This window comes from Acomys minous (assembly GCF_964271855.1).
Source record: "Acomys minous genome assembly, chromosome: 16".
Taxonomy (NCBI): Eukaryota; Metazoa; Chordata; class Mammalia; order Rodentia; family Muridae; genus Acomys; species Acomys minous.
Window position 1 is genome coordinate 63,560,563 of NC_140498.1, and position 21,017 is coordinate 63,581,579.

Sequence of the window (21,017 nt, forward strand, 5' to 3'; positions counted from 1 at the left end):
GTCACTGATATTTGGCCCCAGAATTACCTTTTCTGTTTTGAATGTGAAATATTTTCCACAGGGGAACCCTGAACCCCAAGTTGGCAACGTTTTGTAGCTGTGCAGCTTTTATGAAATGGAGCCTCCTTTTAGAAATGCATTGCTGTGGAGTTCTCAAGTTTTACATCTATTGGAAACTTCTATTTGTTATCTGATTCCTGATTGTAGACCTAATTCCCTACCTAGACTTTCAATACTCCCCAAATCTTTCCCACCATAATGGAATATTTCTCCCATGGAACTATAAGCTGTAATATAACTTCCATTCCTTGTATCACATATTATCAGTTATTTTGTTCTGCAAAGAGGACAGTAACTCGATTTTTTTTCTCATGTTCCTTTGTAAGACAGAAGTATATTTTTATGTGACTAAGTTTTAAACCTAGATGTCAGGACTCACAGGCCAACCTCTCATTGCTATATTCAGCCAAGTCACTGCCAGGTACCAGCTTACACCAAGTATTCAGCTTTATGGTTCCTGTGGAATTGTACTTAGAGACACTTTAGAGCTGTCATGTGGGTGCTAGACATGGAACGTAGGACTGCACAAAGACCAGAAATTGAGTGCTCTTACCCACTGGACAGTCTCTCCAGACTCTCTAACCCATCACTTTTAAGTAAGTGAACCATAATACCATACAGAGAAGACTGGAAATAGCAGGTCCTTTGAAATAGCTCCCGGAATCTACAGAGCTGGCCGAAAGGAGAAGCTCTGTGTGCTGCATCTGTCAGTGCTGGAGGAGGAACAGTGTTGAAGCCTGGAATATTGAAGCCTGCTTTGAGACTTAGCTGCATCCACTTTTATATTCTGTCTCCATTTCATTTATAACCTTGTCTCCTAGAAGTAGTTATTCATAGCTGACAGTTACAAACCCTGCACAAGAGCCAAGTTAACCTATACTAATAGTCACTGCCGGAGGGTCAAGCTGACCCTATATATTACTATGAATCAACAGTGTCATGACTCGTACTTTGTTATCTGTGCACCTGGCTGTGCTCTGGTTGCACTCTTACTGCCTATACTCCTGGTTGCACGTAGTTGCACACTGCTGCACTCCAGTTGCACATCAGAAAACCCTGCTTAACCTCACCTAGAACCAATCAGCTTAACGGTCAGCTGATAATACTTTGTCTAGCTAGCCAAAAATGTAACATTGCTGTGTACAGCTAGCCAAAATGTGTTACCGCCCTCCCCCATGTCTTTTACATTTGGTTCTTTCTATAAAAGGCCTGATGTGAGAAAAAGTCAACATCACAGGTAGGATCCGGAGTCCTGGATGTGGCCCTGTTCTATCAACCTGGAAAAGGCATCCACACAAACCCTCACGAGCTCACTGAGGTTAGTGCTCCAGTGGTTTGCGTGGCAATTCTTGTGCTGTAACAGTGGGAATATCTTAGCCCTTTGGAGTCCAGACAATTTCATCATGATCTTAAGATGCTGACAAGGAACTGCAAGATGTGATGTTTGCCCACATACAGAAAAAAAAAACAAATACACCATACATACACAAAGGCAAAACCTAACTGCTTAACATCCTGTTTTATAGGACAGAGAGACAGCCCAGCACTTTCCACACCAGGATCTTAGTTTCAGTCCTAGCGTTCATGAAAAACCCAGGCATGGTGGTGTGTGCTAGTAACTTCAGCGCCAGGGGAGCAGACACAGGAGGGTCCCTGGGGCCCAGTGAGAGACTCATTTCTTTGTCTTTTTCTAAATCTTTCTTTGTTTTTCAAAATAAGGTTTCTTTATGTAGCCCTGGGTGTCCTGGAACTGGCTCTGTAAAGCAAGCTGGCCTTGAACTCGCAGAGATTCTCCTGCCTGTGACTTCTAAGTGCTGAGACCAAAAGCATGCACCACCATCTCCCAGCTGAGACATATTACACAACACAAAGCAGACAGTGTCTGGAGGTTGGCTCAGTGGTTAACAGTGCTAGCTTCTCCAGTAGAGAACCAGGGCTTGACTCCCAGGACCCAAATGGCAGCTCACAATTGCAGCCCAGCTTTCCAAGAGGTTCATCATCCTCTTCTATACATCACGGGACAATGTACACATGCAGGAAAAACATCCATACATATCAAATAAATCAAGCAAACAACCCAAAAACAAACAAACAAAAAACCCAACATGGACAGATCTCGAGAAATGACACCCAAGGCTGACCTCTCAACTCCACTTGTACGTGCACATACATGTGCATTTCCATGGATGTGAAATATCCACACCCACCCACCATTGCTACCACAAACAAAAGATTTCACAAGCACACCAATCCATGCCGAGAGCGACAGTAAAGTGGAGGGAAATTGTGCCAAGAGGGCATTGGAAAGGTCCCTCAGAGGGATGGGCGTCTTCTCCAACTAGGGTTAGACATGGGGCACCTGCTCTCTATCTCTGAACAACCTCCTTCCTTCTCCTGCCTGGCTCTGGCTTTCCTGCAGATGGTATGGTTTGCACCTTCCCCCAATTTCCCCAATTTCAGATCCCTTTCTGCCCGTGAGTGCCTGATGGTGTGTACTGTCATACGGATCACACTTGCTACACTCTGGCCTGAAGGGTGAAGCCCACCCACTTAGCCTCAGAAGAACTCACGCGTCCCTTGAAGGAACCATGCTGGTTCCCAGCTCCTGGTCCCTGGTCCAGTACTTCTGGAACACCCTAACCTGCCATGCCTGCCTGGTGACTGCATCCACAAGTCACCCCTGCCACGCCTCCTGGATGTCCTAGGGCTGCAGTGGTTCTTTCTTGGAGCTCTTACAGCAGCACAGTGTACATAATTCTGTGTCCTGCATCCCTACTGCAGCAGCAGGGGGTGATGACAAAGGCACACACTAGAACACTGGCTCCTTCGGGTTACTCAGAGGATTAACTAAGATGATATGCAAATGGTGTTTGGCACAGCGAACAAGGCATGAGCTCAATCAGTGTGTGCTTCTGGGTCCAACTCTTCCCCTCTCTCCGAGCTGGCTGTGCAGGCTTTACATACAGGAAACTTGACTTAATTCCCTGGGGCACAGTTGGTTGTTACTCATGATGTGACATCACATTCTACAGGAGGAAATCGGGACATGTTTACGATCTACCAGTACCTATAAAAGCACAGACACCAAAGACAATGGCTCTATATCCTCAGGCTACATAGCAAAGCTGTGTTGGTTGCACTCAAAAGCTTGAAACCTTCTGGTACTTTCTAGAGAGTTCAGTCTATCCCAGGGACCCTTTCTACCCAGCTGTGTCCATCTATGCAAAGTCCCCTGGGGAGTGGGAGGAGATCTTGCAGTTTCCTTTGGGCCACATGGCCTTCAAGTTTCATGGACTTTTGCTTTCAAGATGTGACAAACTTCTATCTCACGTCAAGTTGTCTATGTGGATCATCAAGATGGCTGGCCAGTGGTTCCCGTGTCCCCAGTCCTACGTGGAGACCTCTGCATGACTACAAGTCCCAGAAGAGACCATCTTTTTTCTTCATTCTGTCAGCCCCAGTTTAAGCCAGCTTCCAGCAAGATGGTTAAGTCCTTCATACATGGCTACTCTCTACTGAGGACACGGATAATCTTGGCCAGTGATGCTACCAACTTTGATATGTGTGTGTGAGGTCTGTCTCCCTAAACCCCACTGTTATCTTTTATACTGCTCCCAGGAAACACAGAGGCCCCACCCTAACCTAACTGGCTCCCTTGCAACACAGAGTACGTCTATGCTAAAGGCTTATCCTCCCATTTTCCAGGTGGAGAAGTTGAGGCTCTGGGCCAAGATGAGTTCCCTTTTCAAATCTCTCCACAATTTGTTTGTAAATACTCTACAGGAAAGTCTACGCTTTTTATCTCAGTCTTTCCAGGCATATTAAATGCTTGGTTGGGGCTGGCTCTTTTTAAATTCTCTTTAGACCCTGTAGCCCTACAAACTGCAGCCAGTTCTGTGATCATTTTTTCTTTCCTCTCTGTATTGTCACAGCTGTGTGCTAAGGCCAACCACCTGCAATTTCTTCCAAACTAACAGCCTAATGCAGGAGCCCAAAGGAAACAAACCCACAGGTAGGTAGGACCCTCAATGGGCGCTGTGGGAAGAACCAATACAACTATGAAAGAGCCAGGGATGTGGAGAGTTTGGCTCAGTGGCAGACTGACTGGCTGGGGATGGTGCATGTGGGGGCAGGGGCTGTCAAGCAGAGCACCCCCTCCTTTCACGTTCCCCCCAGCCCTCTTCAGAACATATTTCCCATTCTGAGAATACTCCTTAAAACAAAGAAGCGTTTGCTTTTGGCAGGTCTGACCCGGTCCTAGCAAATCCCAAATTCTAGGAGGAAGCCCTTTTGTGTTGACCAAACACTGGTGGTGGGGGACAGAACTCACAGGGCTGTCAGAAGCTGACCTTGATGGGCACCTTGGATGGCAGCGCAGACTCTATCATCTCTCTGATGCCAGCGTTTCCCATAGGCTCAGGGATGCTGGTCCTACCAGTCTGGTCAGACTTTAGGATTGGGGCCAGGAGCAGCTGGAACATCTCACTCCCCATGGTGTGTGTGTGTGTGTGTGTGTGTGTGTGTGTGTGTGTGTGTGTGTGTGGCCACTGATTTGGGAATGGGCACTGGTTCCTTTTAGGACTCTGGTGTAGGAAAGAATGTCCTTCCTATTAAGAAGGGCAAGGCAGGGAGAGACAGAGAAGGGGAAGAGATCTGCAATTGGTAGATTCTAGGCCCTGACACCCTCTGGAGTCCCAGTGTGGTCCCACCTCAAAGAGAATGGGGTGGAAGAGACAGGCGAGCTGCTGGGGACAGAGCTGCCACCTCACAATCTTCTGTCTTTTGTCTGAGTTAGGAGGCCTGTTGAGGAAGCTGGGCTGATGGGGTTCAAAGAAGTGTGAAGTTCTCAGCTCTGTATGTGTGTGTGGGCACTCATGGGCCGGGGTCTGTGTTGAGCCCCTAGGTTTCTGTGTATATATATATTTTTTTTCTTTTTTGTTTTTTTTCTTTTTGGTTTTTTGAGACAGGGTTTCTCGGGGTAGCCTTGGCTGTCCTGGACTCACTCTTGAACTTGCAGCAATCCACCTGCCTCTGCCTCTGCCTCCTAAGTGCTGCGACTAAAGGCATGTGCCATTACGACCAGCATGTGAGGGGTATCTTAATGACCCCAGTGTGTGTGTGTGTGTGTGTGTGTGTGTGTGTGTGTGTGTGTGTCTGTGTGTGTGTACACGTGTGTCTCAGTAAGATGGACTGGGAGGGTGTGTCTATGGGGGATGGGATTCAGCACTATCTTTTGGGAAGTCCTGAGTGTCCATTTCTCCAGCAGCCTGAGATCTAGATGGGGCAAGATCAGCAACAGTCCTCTCAGAAGCCTAGAAGGTGCCAAAGAGAGCAGACTGGGCTGATGTCTGTGCAAATCTTCCCATTTAAGGGGCAAGGCATGGGTTTCTGAAAAGAGCAAGCCCACCAAGCCTGATCAGGGGGCAAATAGTACACAGCAGGATGGGGGTTTTCAGGTTGAATACGCTCTGTTAAACACTGTGCAGTCAGAGGGAAGAAAACATGGCTTTGATCTTGGTCTTCTTGCAGAGCATGAGGATGCAGGCCAGACACAGGAGACAGGAATCCAAGTGAAGGGCTTAGGGGGACAGAAAGGCAAGGGATGTGCAGATGGGACCAGGATTTGTGGACTGGGTGGGGACTCTGGAGGGCGAGGGGGCAGAGAATACGGAAGCCCAGGGGAGGTTCTTAGAGAGGTGTCCTAGGAAAGATGTACAGGGGTCCTAAGCCTTGCGGGGAGGAGCCTAGGGCGAGCCCGATTAAGAGACACGGAATCCTAGAAGCCCTGGGAGGCATCCTGTGGGTGGATCCGGAATGAGCATAGGCGGAATCCGGAGTTCCAGGATTTAGGGCTGGGAATGCCAAGACTTCTAGCAAGGAGGTAACGCTCCTGGCCCGGCTTTCCCCCGGGTGGGGCGTGGGGTGGGGGCTGCAGCACTGACGCCCTCCCCCTCCCCGCCCCCCGCAGGAGAAAAGGCCCAGCCAGGGAGCCTTCCTACCTGTGCCAAGAGTGTCGCCATTGCCCTGCCTAGTTTTGCAGTCCCTGCACTGCGTCGCCGATGCCCCGCCCGCGGGCGGAGGCGTCTGCTCAAGGATCAGGAAAACCCGCTAGCTTGGCCTTCTCACTCACCAACCCCTGAAGACTGTCAGTCTTTGGCGCCACTGCCCTTTCACAAGCTGACAAGCACCGCTGCCCCGCCCTCGGGAGCTAGATCAACCAATACACCGCCCATTAGTCCATTAGCACCGCCCCTTTAAGGAGTAGCAGGAAATCTTACCAATCCATATCCCCAAGAGGCGGCCCGTGGGACGAGAAGAGCGAATTGAAATAAGAGAGTCTGTGATAGATACATAACTTCACCTATCAAAATAAGGAATAACATTGATTGACAGCTATGCTACCAGTAATGACCGGCAAGAGGTGTGCCTCTGAAGGAAGACATCAGCCTTGGGCAGCCCTTAGCTGGGGTACAGAGCCGGGATTTTTACCCAAATAAGAGAGGTCCTAGAGATGGCCATTATTATCTGCTCCTCAAACCGCTGCCCTGGCCTGATGGGCTTGATGAGCTGGCTTGGACGAGAAGAGGGGTTCCTCTTTTCTGAGGAATAGGTGAAGGGGAACGGGGACAGGACTGGCGGCGGTTGGTGGGGGGGGCGGCGGGGGCAGCAGGGGGGGGGTTGTAGTGTGGGCTGGGAGGGGAGGAGGGGTGGAGCCACAACTGGGATTTTAAGTGAATAAACAAAAGTTTAAAAAGAAAAGGACAAAGATTGGGGTACAGGTACGCCTTTAGGGCATATTCTTAATTAATGATTGACGCGGAAGGGTCCTGCCCCTTTGATGGTATTGCCATCACTGGCCTGGCAATCTTAGTTTCTCTCTAAGGAAGCCGAATGAGCAAGCATGAGGTGGCAGCCATCAGCTCCTGGCTCCATGTTCTTGCATTGTTTCAGTTTCTATTCCAGCTTCCTTCCGTGATAGACAAAGAAGAACTATAACCTAAATAATCCTTTCCTCTTCAAGTAAACACTAACACTAGGGTGCCTTTTACTCCTCACACCCACACTGAACATAGTTCACCACCCCCAATTAAGATATAAAGATTGGACATTCAAACTTCATTGTCTTCTACAAACACACACTCAAAACACGCAATGGCCACTCGGTGTGCGTAGATTTCATTAGTAATTGGGCTTTCCTTTCTTTTTTTTTTTTTTTTTTTCCTGGCTATTTTCAGGAGTAACACACTGAAAATTCTTCCCCACGCCTTGTTACTGCTTCCGTTATTACTGTGTACTAACTGATATTTATAATCCAGTGGACAGAAAGGCTACTGAAGGTATTTACTTGTGCTACTGAACATGCCATGCACCTTCAGTTCTAAGACACGTCTTTTAAAGACACATCAGCAAGAGAGAATCTTCCAAACGATGTCCAATGAAACGGTCAGGAGGTGGAAAAATCAACAAAGCACAAGGAAACAGTTTTGTACATAAAATGTATATTCATATGAGTATTGGTTAAAATAGCAATATGTAAAATGGAATTACATAGCAGTATTTTCTGGAATCAAAAAGGAAGGAGATATGCATACATTGTGATTTCCAAATGGAGCAGAATAGGTGGAACATTTAAGCATTTGGTTGCTGCTTTTAATACCAGTAGATGAATAACACTGCCAAATTATTAAAATGTCCTCTTCTAATCGTAAAAGAAAACAGCACCACCGAGAAGAGAAGGACAACAATCTAAATTAACAATATAATCTGTCTCATATTCAGGAGGGTGCCCAGCAATCTGAACATGGTTCCAAGAGCATGGATGGGCATCTGTAGCTTTGTCAGGATCGCAAGTTTGTGTCCAACCCACCCGGATCAGGGCGCTGAGGTTGGGACCACTCCATTGATGATGAATATGCTGAATATTATGCCCGGTCCTCCAGCCTCCTCTTGCTGGTCTTGATCTCTGAGACCTCAAACCAAAGGTAAAGAATGTTATATTAGTGAGCAAGGTCTCTTTGTCCACATAGTGTAAATGTGAGATCTCATTAGGCAGAGTGAGAAAGTCTGACACCTGCTAGGTCAGAAGGTAAAATCAGAGGCCGTTTGGACAAGGCGATTATATTTGAGACCCAACATAATGAAAAAAGAAGAGCTGGCATTCTCTTGGCCAGAGGTGGAGTTTGAAGAACCCACGAGTTAGAAAGAGTTTCTGTGAGACATCTTTGGTCAGTGTGGGCCTTATCGAAGATGTCAGATGCAGAACCTGAACGCCCCTGAAGTAGAGAGATGCGTGACGAGGGATCCGTGGGTCTGAAGTCTGAGTCTTGCCAAGGGGCTTGGGGAAGAAATGAGAACACAAGAGCCATGGAGAAAATATAAGGGTCTCAAGCCAGGCATGGTGGTGCATGCCAAGGCAGGCGGGTCTCTGAGTTCGAGGCCAGCCTGGTCTACACAGCGAGTCAGGACAGCCAGGGTTGTTACACAGAGAAACCAGGCTCTGCTCCCCCCACCCCTCTCCCCCACCCCAAATAAGGCTCATGGTTATAAGGAAAATATTTGAGGGCCTTTGGGAAGAGAGTAGACATCTGAGGCCTCTGTCTAGAGGTAAGCTAGGCTTGTTCAGTTGGGTAGAGCTTGAAATCTGCAAACCCTCTCTTTCACAGTAGATGCATGTTCCAGCCTACCTCATGCAGGGGAGCGTGCACCAGGCACTGCGTTATCAGCTTCCAGCTCATCAGAAATGGGAATATCTGCCCACTGTAGTGAATGTGGTGCCTGGTCAGGCAGCGGTATAAGTATTGGTCACAAAGTCTAGATGGCAAGGCCAGGTGGGTTCTCCTTCTCAAGCATCTGTTCAGCTGCTTGGTCTAGGTATGAACGCTGGGGGCCATATCACTGTGTTTTCTGGCTTGATCTTTGGGTCTGGGCTCTACTTGCTACACTTGGGCTCTGGTACTTTAAGCCTTGCTTTTCTGGAGGTTTCTTCAGTTAAAAAAAAATATTCTGGGCAGAGAGTGTCTGAGTCCCCTGAGTTAGAAAAGGACAATGTGAGGGCCTACTTGGTCAGAAAAACATGTTTGGAGACCACTTGGGCAAAATGAGGGGATCTGGGGAACCCTAGTAAACCAGAGGCAGTAGATTGGAATTCCCTAAACCTACTAAATCCCCTCCCATGGGGACCTATTTAGAAGATCTGGGAAACTATGGATGTTTATGGACTGTAGCTCTCTATTAGATCAAGCAGGTCTGAGATCCCTTTGGGTAGAATCGAAACAGTTGGTGTTTATTTGGAGAGAGAGGCTAGTAAAAGCCACTTTAGTTAAAGAGGATATTCTCTGGCTTCTTTGGGTAGGTGGGCTGAATCCGGTTTTCATGTGGGCAGATGAGGAAATCTGCTGCCCTTCTGGGGACAGGTTACAGTTCTAAGACCCTCAAAAGTAGAAAAATGAGCTAGGAGCACCCCACACTTAGATGAAATAACCTTAGCCTCACTTAGTCATGTCTGTGGCCCTATTGGATAGAAGCTTAGGGATGATTGATACCTTGAGAATTGTACAAAATTCCAGCGTTTTCACTCCTTTGTCCACTCCAAATTTGAAATCACCATCTTAAATACACATCTTCTGAATGTCCTTGTCAGGTGTGGCAGCAGTATTAGAAATCTTCTAAGATGCTGCAGTGCCGCAGTTTCTGAATCTGTGTCTTTCTTAAGTTTATGTCCATCCACACTTTCCTCTACATGTGGAACAGGAGGCATCTGTCTGAGGGACCAGAATAAAGACAGCAGTTGGAGTTACCCTTGTCTTGCTACTCTTGTGTTGATGATCTCAGTGCAGAGTGTTCTGAGATTTTCAGGACACTCCAAATAGAATTTGTAGCTATAAAATTGGGCATATGGTGACCCTGTGGGATTTCCTCGACCACACAGGTCATGTCTGGAGCACTCTTTATTGTAAATGTCTAAATATCCCGATGTAATATCGGGAAGGACCCAGGAATCTTTGGATAGAAGTAAAAGGACCGTTATGTATTTCATCAAAAATATTTTGGCAGACTCCATGGGAACAAGGGGTGTTGAAGCACCCTGGTAATAAGCAGAATTTCTGAGACATTTTGGGCAAAGGGGAAGGTCACATCTATTTGTCAGAGGGGTAAAATCTCTGCATAAGTTCAAGAAAATAAGAAAGCCCATTTCCCATTGGACAAAACATAAATACCTTTGAGAGCAGAGGAAGTTATGGTACTGTCTGATCAACTTCAAATTCCTTTTCAATATTTAGAGTATCCACATACATTGTGGGCTGTGTGGAAGACCAGGTAACAATCGTTGCATCCTTCCAATAGGCTGGGTGGCTATCATTGGTCGAGAGAGCCTTTGGTCAGATGACATAAGTCTAAGACCTCTTCCTTCAGAGTAATAATGTCTTAGACTCCAGGTAGCAGGAAGGAGGTTGGAAAAAATCCTAGACAGTTGGGAATATAGCAGGTGTACATAGTCAATAGAGAAAGATATATAGATCCCTTACAAAAGCTGATAGGCCCGAGTCCTCCTTTGGCAAACAAGACATTTTCCTGTCACCTTAGACATAAGGAGAAGGTTTTGTTGTCCCCTAGACAGAAGGAGTAAAAGTGGAGTGTCTGAAGCTCTCATAGGCAGAGGGAGGAGCCCTGACCCATGTATGAAATGAAGACATTTTCAGAACCCTTGGCCAGAGGGTGTGAATTTGAGAACCACTGGAGCACAACGAGTAGTTCTGATGTCCCTTTCAGAGGAGGTGTTGAATGTGAGACACAGTTAAGTAGAACTGGAAGGTTTGAGCCTCCTTAACCACAAAGAGAGTTGCTGGAATCCATCTTGGTTAGAGGATACTTTCTGAGAGCCTATTTGACTAGATGTGGAGTTTGGAGTCTTGGGCCAGTTGAGGTGATCTCAGGACCCCTCAATCATATGGGTGAGATATTGGGCCCTTTGGTTTCAGAAGGTGCATTTGATCTATAATGAACAGAAATTGATGGTCTAAAGCAATGTGTTTAGGAATAGAAGACTGGTGCCAACTTAGAGTAGCAAAGTCACAAAGTCACAAAACCCTTAACCTTAGGGATGATGGAGTATCCCAGCCTACTTTGTAGAGTGGAGGAATGTCTTCACCACAGTTTAGATGACTCACGTCTTCAGTCACACTGTTGTAGGCCCAGTGACAATGCAAGCATTATTCATCAGTCAAGACTGACAGTCTCTACGTCATCACCTACATGAGTGTGTGTGTGCATGGAGGATGGTACCTGCACTTTGCTGACTTGAATGAAGGATAGATGCCTTAAGATTTGGGCTCTGCTAACTCAGAGCAGAGCAAAGTCCCTTTGTTTCCACATGTATTTTTCTAATGGCCATGGTTAGAGGGAGAGGATCTAAGGCTCACCACTAGAGGGATACTTTTGAGCCCCACATCTTTATGTGGGATGTTCTGAGGACCCTTTGATGTTGGACTCCTTGGAAAAAATGGAAATTCTGAGATTCCTATAGTTAAAACTACTCATTCTCATGACTCATCTTGGATACAGAGAGACAGTCTAGGGTATTAGACTGTACGAGAAGCCTTGAGGATAGGGGTAGTTTGGGGAGGTCATATTTAGAACTGCAACTTCTGAGATCATCTTGAACTGCCTTGCTTAGAGAGAAAGTGTCTGGTCATGTTTAACAAAATAGCAAATCGTACCACCCTATTGTACAGAAGGGAAAGACCTAGCTTTCCATGGGTAGTGGGAGGATGGTATGGTGCTATGTTATTTGCTTCCAGCAGTTCCTCCCAGTTTCCACTATCCATATGTGAAATATACAGTTGGGACGAGTACAAGAAGCAATCAGGATACTATTCTAGCAGGTGGATATTTTATCAGAGTTTTTAATGCTTCCTCAAGGATCTATTTATCTGTGCCTATCCATAAATCAAAGATAGGAATATTGCTTTTCTGACCACCACCTTCTAGGCAGATGATGTGTGTATTTGTTTTATAGATTTCTACATTCTGCCCTCTGATCTAGACCCATAATTTTATGAGTTCACATTGCTTTCAGTTGTGTTGCCCAGGCAGTCTTGGTCAGAGTGATTGGCACAAAGGGAATATGAGTCAGAAGGTCAAGGATAAGGTGTCCTTGGAACGAAAGGAATGCTCTTGGGCCTCCCATGACAAAGGTATACAGTTGAAGCTGCCAGGAGAAAGACTGAAGAAATGAGGCCCTTCTTGGCCATAGGAGCCACATCCGATTTCTCGTTATCATTGTGACATAGAGCAGATACCCTTAGGCAGGAGTTAAAAACTCTACAGTCCTCATGGTTGACCCAAGTCAACCTCCTTTTGCACAACACTTGACTACATGTGAGCAGTGGATCTAATTCTCACTTCGACAGAGGGAGTGCTATAAGGCTTACTTGGTCTGAGGCCTCTGTAGTCAGAAGGGTGATAACTTGGGCCTACATCCAAAGAAACAAAAGTTTTAGGATCTTTCATAAAATGAGTACTTCAGACCAACTTGGGCAAATGGGGAAGGTCTGTAATAGGCTTTGCCCTATGAGGGAAGTCTGACAGTCCCTTCACTGAAGTGAGTGAGTAAACGTAGGAAGAGAGGAAGACTTGCGCCCCTCTCTATGAAAAAGAGAACAATTTTGAGACCTGGTTGGGCAAAGGTATGGGTTGTAAAGCCCTTGGACAGAGTGGGGGTGGGTGGGGATGTGCCATTCACTATTGTGCTGATCATGAGTGTCTTTGATACCTGATTAACTGAAGGAAGACCCCGTCACTGTTCTTTAGCTTCCAACTCTGTGGTGTTTAGACTTTCCACATCTGCATTGAGTCTGGGAGAGTTTAGGTAACAGCCTGAGCCTTCAACAAACAACCTAGAAGGCTGCCCCTGCCTAGATGGCTTCCTTCAGTTTGTCTCTGTTTGCCCAATATAGGAAGCAATGATGGGTCACTTATTTCTAGTGATTAGATTAAAAACCACAACATAGAACACAGTATCTAATTCTACATTTAGGACCTGGGACCTCAAACCAGAGCGGAACAATGGATTTCCTTTGCCACGAAGTTTAAAGGTTGAAAGACTTGAGTCTCTCTTATTTAAAGAATACAGGTTGGACATAAGGGGATGCTTGGGGTTCATGAAATTATACTACAAGGCATGGTACAGTGTTATTCAATAGAGCATGTATAAAAGAAACAGTGAGTTTCCTTTGGTGAAGAAAAGGTGGTTCAGATTCCTCCTCATGTAGATGGGTGATATCTAAGGCCACATTGTTCATGGAGGGAAGGCCTGAGGCCAAGTCTGACCCGAGGTAGTTCTCACTCCCACCTCAATAAACAAAGATGTGTGAGGTATCTTGGGAACGGGATTTCTGGTAACTTTTTCTCAGAAAGGGAAGTTCTAAGACCTCATTTGGATCTGCAGCCCCCCTGTGCATATCACTGTGGTCTGAGATACCACTTGGAAACAAGAGCTATTTTTGAGGGCCCCTTCAATAGGATTATACTCCTCAGATCCCCTTTCTGTGTAAACTGGATGTCTGAAATCCTTGTTGGTGGATGGAGGTGGATAGGCCCACAAACCTATTTAGAAGATTGGGAATGTCTGACACTCTTCTTGCTGAGTAAGTGGTGTAAGACCTCCCCACCTTGGCCGGACATGCCTTTAATGAGAATTAAAAAAAAAAAAAAGACTTGGAGCAGAGAAATGGGATAATGTATATGAGAGAAAATGTATAAGAACCATGTAGCATAAAATTCATATTTTAGATCCAATTGGGCAAATGGGGTCTAGCACAGTGCTAGTCTGTGAGACTTCTGGCATCTTGCTCAATGTAATGAGAGGGAATAAGTTAACATAGGGAAAAGTGGAAGCTCTGAACCCCAGTGTAAGTGAGGAAGACCATTGAAAAGGGGGGAGGGACAGAATCTCCTCCAGGCAGCCATTGAAAGTCCCACACACACTCCTGTTAAAGATAAATGTCCCGGTACCTTATACAGTGGGGAAATTTCCCACCGCGGATCATGCCCTTCCAGTTCATATTCAGAATTTTGTATGTCCATAGTTTGTGTTCATTCCGGGCGAGATAAGCCAGCAATGTATTCCTTTTTCTGAGGCATGGATAAGTGTCGCTTGCTGGCTTGCTGCCCCTAGTTTGGGTGCAGCTATCCAGATCTAGGAAGACAGGTTGAAGTCATTCCGTTTGTGCTGACTGGCCTGAGGAGAGACATCATGGGTTCTACGCTCTGATTGTTCAACTCGGGCTGTGGGACCTCCAGCCACAGTGGAATGGAGACCACTGTTTATAGGGGAAGTCTCTCACTTGAAGCTATGGCTGACAAGTTTGGTGTGAGACTACCTTGGACATAATGAGAAGGCCAGAGGCCCCATACTAGATATGGAGAATGTGTTGGGAGGAAACAGGAAACAGGAATGTTCCAGGATCCTCAGGAAGAAGATGAAATCCTTATTGCCTCGGAAATTGGAAGAGGGGCAGGGAATACCTTATCAGGTCCAAACATCCTACTGTCCAGAGGAGCCATGTGTTCTGGGACTCTGAGATATGCTGGCCACCAACAAGAGCATTTTTTTTTCTTACAGGATAGTTGGTAATCCCTGACTCTGTGTCTGCTACAAGCCTTTCAGCAGCAGCAGCAGCACAGGAATTGGCTGCAAAGATGGAACTTCTCAATTTCTGGTGACCATACTAAAGGTAGAAGGTGTTGGATCAGGGCTCAGACGTTTACTGCCTGGAGATGAGTTAAGAGTGATCTGCCATCCCTTTGGTCATTTTGTATGCCTGGCCACCCAGGTCAGAAGGGCAATAATAATCCCGTCTAGAGGAACTGACCTGAAGATTGTACAGATAGAGGTGGATTCTCTGAGGAAGTCGTTGCCAGGGGGTGTTGATTTAAACTTTCCTAGAGAAAAAGATGAACATCTGAGTGAGTTTTCACGTCACTGGTCTGTATCCCCCCTGAATCGGAAGATGTTGCATCAAGCCCCCTGAAATGTAAGGGTAGGCCTTTGTTCCCTTATTCAAAGAAAATAGATTGTATCCATCATCCTTGGCAAACTGTCTGTGTCAGAGTTTCTTTCTTTTCTTCTCTTTTTCTTTCTTTCTCTCTTTCTTTCTTTCTTTCTTTCTTTCTTTTTTTTTGGTTTGTTTTTTGAGACAGGGTTTTTCTGTCTAGACTCATGTGTAGACCAGGCTGGTCTCGAACTCACAAAGATCCACCTGCCTCTACCTCCCAAGTGCTGGGATTAAAGCATGTGCCACCATGCCCAGCAGTGTCAGCATTTCTTTCATTGCATCACTCTTGAACCTACAGTTTACCATGGGCTGAAGGACAAACCTGTGAACCATTTATTAGGAAAAATGTCTGAGACTCACCCCATAATATCAGGAAGTACTATGGGCCTCCTCACACTCAATGAATGTTGAAGCCTCCTTTGGACAAATTGTAATGACCTTTGATTCATTAGGAAGAGCTGACCCCTCCTTAATTAATGGTGGGAGTGGGTACCCTTGCTAATAGAGGAGGTTCTGAGGGGCATGAGACAGGGCAGATGTGGTCAGAGTGTAGAAAATCCCATACTACTCGTGAGACAAAATAGACTACCATACTTCATGAGGTCCTGGCATTGCCTCATCTTCTAATTCTTCTTCACAGTCTAGCATATCCGCGTCTTCAGCTAAATCTGCAAGAGACTAAGCATCTATACCAGTATACGTGAATAATTGGGGTGTGGGGGCATCCCAGCATGTTCGTCCCCTAACAGCTGTGTTTAGCCAGCCAGAACTGAGCTGGACTGGTGATTTTCACAGCACATCATGTGATTTTTACTGAATTAAGTGGCATGGGGTTCCAGGATTTGGGTTCTCTTCTTGATTCCTGTGAACTCTAACCAGAGGTACCAATGATCGTTAATACAAATAAGATAGCCCCTGTGCCCTTGCTCTAAGGAGAATGTACTGAGGGCTCATTGGGTCAAAATGTCAGGTTTAAAGGCCTCCATCACGAGAGGAAGCAAAAATGTAAAGGTTCTGGAAAGGAGGAGGATCCCAGACCCTGCTGGACAGAAGGGGAAGACTCTTGCTTACCGTATGTAGCGTAGGAAGGTCCATGCACTGCATGTCTCCATGTCTTCAGGGAACTCTAGAAAATTCTTCTCTCTCAGGAGTCCACTGCAGATTTCAAAGCAACCTGAAGGTTCTTCTGACAGGTGGCATCACTCTCAGGGCATGTTCCCTACTTAAACTTACGATAAGCTTCACAGGCGGTGGACGTGGAAAACAAACAGGAATCTTTCTGGTGAGCAGCTTCAAGGTGGACAGTCTTGGATCCAGGCTGAGGTGTTTATTCACTGGCCATGGGGCTTGACTCTAGAGTTCTCTGAGGTTTCTATGGTTGTCAAAAGTGCATTTCTTAGACAGTGCACTTGTCTTCTAGGGGAGAAGCTCTGGTCTACCTTAGTTGGATGGCAACTCTAAGTTGGCCATGAACATAAAGAGAAGTTCACACGCTTTCTTGGCCACAGGGATTCAGTCTCAAACACCCTTCAGCAGAGCCTGAATGTTTGGAACATACCATTCAGTCACAGGGTCAGTTCCTGGGCTTGCTTCACCAAGTGGGTGTGTCTCAGACCACTCTTTCTGCGTGTCACCACTCTTGAAGGCATAGTTTGGTATAGTTCTGCAGGAAAATAGCTAAGTCTTGATTGAGTCATTATTTTCTGGAGGCATAAATTGTCCTTATTCTAAAAAAAAAAAAGTGAAGTCTGAAGCCCCATTGTGACTTTGAAGAAATTGCACTGTTCATTTACTCTAAAAGAGTCATAATTGTGATCTCCCTGAGATGTTTGCAAGTTCTGAAGCCCCTTGACTCTCAAGTCAGATGTCTCAGGACCACGTCAGTCATTGAGGATGCGTGTGACGTGCTTGTTCTTTAGTGGTAACTCTGAGGCCCATTTGGGCAGTTAGTGAATGTCCAAGGTTTCCTGACTTGCAAATGAAAAGTGTGTCAATGTGCCTATGAACATTGGAGAATGTCTGAGGCCTTTGGTATTGAGATAAAACATCCTTGAGCTATTGGTAAAAGTTGAGGGGTACCTTTGCTTCTAGACTGATAAGATTGAGGCCACTTGGATTACTGGGGAGGACCCGTGGACAGAATTAGAATGTTGGAGATATCAACAAATGAACAGGGAATTTTGCGGATGGGATTCCTCAATGGCAAAAGTCTTATACTATGTTGGGGGAAACCAGAAGTCCAAAGAGTCTCGTGCGTAGCAGGGGAAGATCAAGAGTCAATTTGGGGATTAGAGGAGGCCTGAACATTTCCTTATCCAATCTTACTGGAATCTAGAACATCCATTTCATGCTAGCTAGGCATTTCTGTGATTAAGTCTCCAACATGATGAGAGGTAATTCACTAGATCTCCTTGGTAAATTCAGCTGCCTACTTCTGAACATGATGGGGATAGCTTCTTCATTTCTACTGACCAAGGTGATGGCATACATCCTGGGTTTAGGGCCCTTCTTGTTCCTCTTAGTCTCTAGGACCTCACAAACCAAGGTCCTATTCTTTGCACACATGTCATGAGGTCAAAGGACCAGAATCAGAAGCATCTAGAACCTCCTAGGAAAAGGGAGTTGATTTGTCACCCATTAGGTCAGATGAAGTAGGTTTAGGGCCACACTGGTCAGAGGTAGCATGTTATTCTCCGTGGGGAATGCATTGGGTAGCATGGTCTTCTAGCTAGAAATAGTAATATATTCTTAATTGGAAGGGAAACACCTGCTTTGCTTTTAGTCAGGGGCCTGTCCTATGCCTTAGCATGCATCTGAACATGCTAGTAGTGGAAGGTGTAGGTTTGACAGATGGTTGATGAGAAGGAAACGTTATAACTCTGTTCTTCATGTGGGCACAGAATGGCAAAATATGAGGCTGGCTTATGTATAAGAAGATCTAAAGATGCCATGGTAAAAGAAAGCAGGGTCCAGGCTCCCCTCTTGATATGGGCAGCTTTAGAATTTCCACGTGAGGGGCCAAGGAGCTCTGTTGCCTCCTTGGGCTGAAGGGCTAAGTCGGTGACTGTCTAAGGCAGAAGTTAAAGGTCTGATCCACTGTGGATTAGAGAATAAATCTCTGAATTTCCATTGCTCACCAGGAGCAGGTCTGAGGCCCAGGTTGTTTGGTGGGGTGCATAAGAGGCCCTCTATATCATCTAAAGCACCCAGAGGCTGCAGTGCACACTGGGAGCATGGCTGATACATGTCATTGTACTGAGAATATGAAAATCTGGGGCCATGCTGGTCAGATTGAAAAGGTCTTTGACCTTCTTTAGGGGAGAGGTTAGAACTCAATCTCCGTTCTCTCAGTGGGATCCTTTGGAGATTGGTTGGGTATAACTTTGAATGATATCTGCAGCCTCCAAGGACAGAAGGGTTATGCATGAGCACCCCATATTCATCTTGCAGAGCAATGTCTTTCCCACTGTTAGATATGTAAGATCTCATATCTAGTTGAGATATGGTGTGGCTGACTGTTTGTTGGATATCAGGGGATGATCTGGCCTTCTCTTTGGGAATTGGTGCAGATAGGAGTCCCCGGCAGCCCCCTTTGGGACTAATGGAAGGTTTCTCTTCCTCTTGTGCGTGTTTCAACCACTCATCAATAGTGTCTAGGTGGCTGACATCCCCTTGGGGCGATGAGCAAGTTTTGACACCCTCATGGGTACTGTATACATCAGGAGAGGTCTTGAAGGGTTCTGGGTCTGTAGGGGAAGTTTTGATGGCTCCTTGGTTATAAGGGTCATCCTTCAGGTTTCTTCTGGTAGAAGTATGCATGGCAGTCCTCTGGGGAGAGGCAAAATAAGTGAGGTTCTCTTCATAAGAAGTAGTAGTTCCCATGCCCCCTTCTGTAAAGATGGAAGGTGAGATGCTGTCTTTATGAGACGCTTTTTGTTTCTGGCCCCTTATGGAAAATGAAGACCATGTGAGCCCTTTTTTTGATGAAGAGGATGGTTGGCAGCCTTTCTGTTTTGAATGGTAAGTGTCAAAGTCTCTTTGGTCAGAGCAGGCTTTTTCCCATTTGATTTTGGTAGATTTGGACCATCCAATGATGCCTTGGTGAGATGTAGGACTTAGGAGGCTCTCTGGTTGAGATCCGGAGGTTCTGTAAACTCTTGTGCAAGGTTCAGAAGTGGAGAGGCTCCCATTGGGCTCAGTTTTATGCTTTGTACCCTTTTTGTCAGAAATGGAAATTTCCCCCTCCTTTTTGTAAGAAGGACAAAGTTTTGAGCCCTCATCTGATGGCACAGATTTGAGGCATGCTTGGTCTAAAGAGGCATCTTCTGATCTTGTTTTATGAGACTCAGACTTAGAATGTGTAGAGCCCTCTCGTGAAGGTAGAGATGGAGATGAAGAATGTCTGAGGTGGTCTCTATGAGAGGTACAAGATATGAAGCTCAATTCTGATGATGTTTGGGTTGGGACAGTCCTTTGAGGAGGAGAGGTAGAACTTGAGTCATTTTTGACATACTTGGAAGATGGGAGCCTACTTTTGCCAAAATGAATAGATTTTAAGCCATCAAGTTCTAAAAGGGAATCTCTGATATCCCCTCCAGGAAGTGGGACACAGCTCAATATCCTTTTGTTAGAATTTGAAGCTCTGGGCCTTGTTTGGGCATAAGGAGACTCTCTCCTGCAGCAGTCATGGGGAGTGATAGGGAAAAAGTCTCCCTGTGCACCAGTGAACTCTGTTGAAAAGGAAGTTCCCACAGTCTCTTGGGCAGATGCCATAGGTTTTAGAGGCCCTTGCGCTGGTTTAGAAAGTGCCAGCGTTTCCTGTAGGGTTGTTGGTGCTCCCAGAATCCCTTGGCCAAATGTTAAAGGGCCTAGAATACCTTCAAAAGATTTAAAATGTCTCAGAAGTTCTGGCACAGATGCCAAATTATCTGGAGCCCCTGACACAGATGCCGAAGTCTTACAAGTCTCTTGCATAGATGACAAACGTCCTGGTGTCTCTGGAGTAAGTGTTAAAGGTTGGTGAGTCTTCCCTGAAGGAGGTGAAAGTCCAATAGAATTTTGGGCAGATGGGGAATGGGGCTGAAATTGGAGTGCACCTTGCACAGCTGAAGAAGTTTCTACAATGCGCTGGGCAGAAGGTGATGTTTCTAGAATGACTTGGGAAGATGGCAGAGTTCCTAGTATCCTCTGGGCAGGGACAGGGAGTCTAACTCCTTGGAGAATTGGCAGTGGTGCTGTAGGCCCTTGCTTATCCAGGCCTACGACTTTGTGAGAAGATATGGAAGATGTTGGGGCCCCTTGAGCAAACATTGACTGTCCTACAGACTGTTGAGCTGATGTCAGTAGTCCCAAAGCTCCTTGGGTAGATAATGCATTAGCATCATAGCACTCCTGAGGTGGAGACTGACCTAGAGTCACGTGTGCTGATTCAGACATACTCTGCCACCCTTGCTGTGGAAGGGAATGAGTACCTGGGACAGATAGGGCAGGTGGCAGAGATCCTTGGGAAGATGTAGAATGTTCCAGGGAAATTTGGGCAGTTTCTGAAGGTTTTAGAGACTTCTGTGAAGATAGGGAAATTCCCAAGTTATTTTGGGAGGACAAAGAAGAGACTTTAGCATCATGGTGTACAGAAGTAAAAAATCCTGGAGATTCTGAGGCAGATAGCAAATTGGCTACAGACCATGAGGTAGATGGAGCAGTTTTGAAATCTCCTTGGGTAGATGGCAGCAATTTTATTTCCTCCTGAGAAAATTGGGAAGATGGCTGAGTTCCAAGGCATGGAATCCAGAGTCCCAGATCATCTTGCCCAAGCAGCAACGGTTTTTTGTTTTCCTGGGTAGCGTGTAAAAATTTCACATCCCCTTGGGAAGATGTGGCTGTTTCTAGGACACCCTTTGA

The 21,017-nt window shown here is 46.1% G+C and overlaps 3 protein-coding genes across 13 annotated transcripts in view; 1 reads left to right on the plus strand and 2 right to left on the minus strand.

Moving 5' to 3' along the window:
* The window catches only part of LOC311585630 (zinc finger protein 431-like), a gene marked incomplete at both ends in the record, with an annotated part of 107,426 nt that extends 102,875 nt beyond the window's left edge, over positions 1-4,551 (minus strand). For 3 of the 5 annotated variants that reach the window (XM_084761071.1, XM_084761073.1, XM_084761072.1), the window contains one exon: positions 4,410-4,551. In XM_084761071.1, the coding sequence (XP_084617197.1) occupies positions 4,410-4,541 (132 nt within the window). The remainder of the gene's footprint in view (positions 1-4,409) is intronic. The other 2 variants (XM_084761075.1, XM_084761074.1) reach the window with 1 other exon arrangement.
* Positions 1-21,017, plus strand: part of LOC311585615 (uncharacterized protein) — a 167,198-nt gene that overhangs the window by 104,992 nt on the left and 41,189 nt on the right. Inside the window, exon 1 of one of the 2 annotated variants that reach the window (XM_084761028.1) lies at positions 7,929-8,042. The exons of the other annotated variant lie outside the window; for it this stretch is intronic. The gene's annotated coding sequence lies outside the window, so the exon portion shown is untranslated. Of the gene's footprint in view, positions 1-7,928; positions 8,043-21,017 lie in introns of those variants that run through there. 2 annotated transcript variants of the gene reach the window in all.
* LOC311585611 (uncharacterized protein) lies at positions 7,894-19,967 on the minus strand. Of its 6 annotated transcripts, none has more exons than XR_014775272.1 (6): positions 16,188-19,967; positions 14,934-15,003; positions 14,074-14,257; positions 10,278-10,523; positions 9,603-9,821; positions 7,894-8,030 (listed from the first exon to the last, which is right to left on the minus strand). XR_014775272.1 is itself a non-coding variant. In XM_084761020.1 (4 exons), exons 1-4 carry the CDS (start codon positions 15,762-15,764, stop codon positions 10,296-10,298), a joined length of 426 nt encoding a protein of 141 aa, XP_084617146.1. In that variant the 5' UTR covers positions 15,765-16,176; the 3' UTR covers positions 9,972-10,295. The 6 variants fall into 6 exon arrangements, 1 of the variants encoding a protein (XP_084617146.1); XR_014775273.1 differs by having other exon boundaries at positions 10,278-10,413; positions 14,074-14,299; XR_014775274.1 differs by having other exon boundaries at positions 14,074-14,299.

What these genes read in the sequence shown, in the direction of transcription:
- LOC311585611 (XM_084761020.1), bottom strand. Translation starts at nt 15,764, where the DNA reads ATGCTAGACTGTGAAGAAGAATTAGAAGATGAGGCAATGCCAGGACCT. An exon ending in TCTATCTGTACAATCTTCAG is followed by an intron (nt 14,258 to 14,933) that starts GTCAGTTCCTCT and finishes CTGTCTTCCTAG; the next exon opens with ATCTGGATAGCTGCACCCAA. An exon ending in AAATTTCCCCACTGTATAAG is followed by an intron (nt 10,414 to 14,073) that starts GTACCGGGACAT and finishes GACCAATGATAG; the next exon opens with CCACCCAGCCTATTGGAAGG.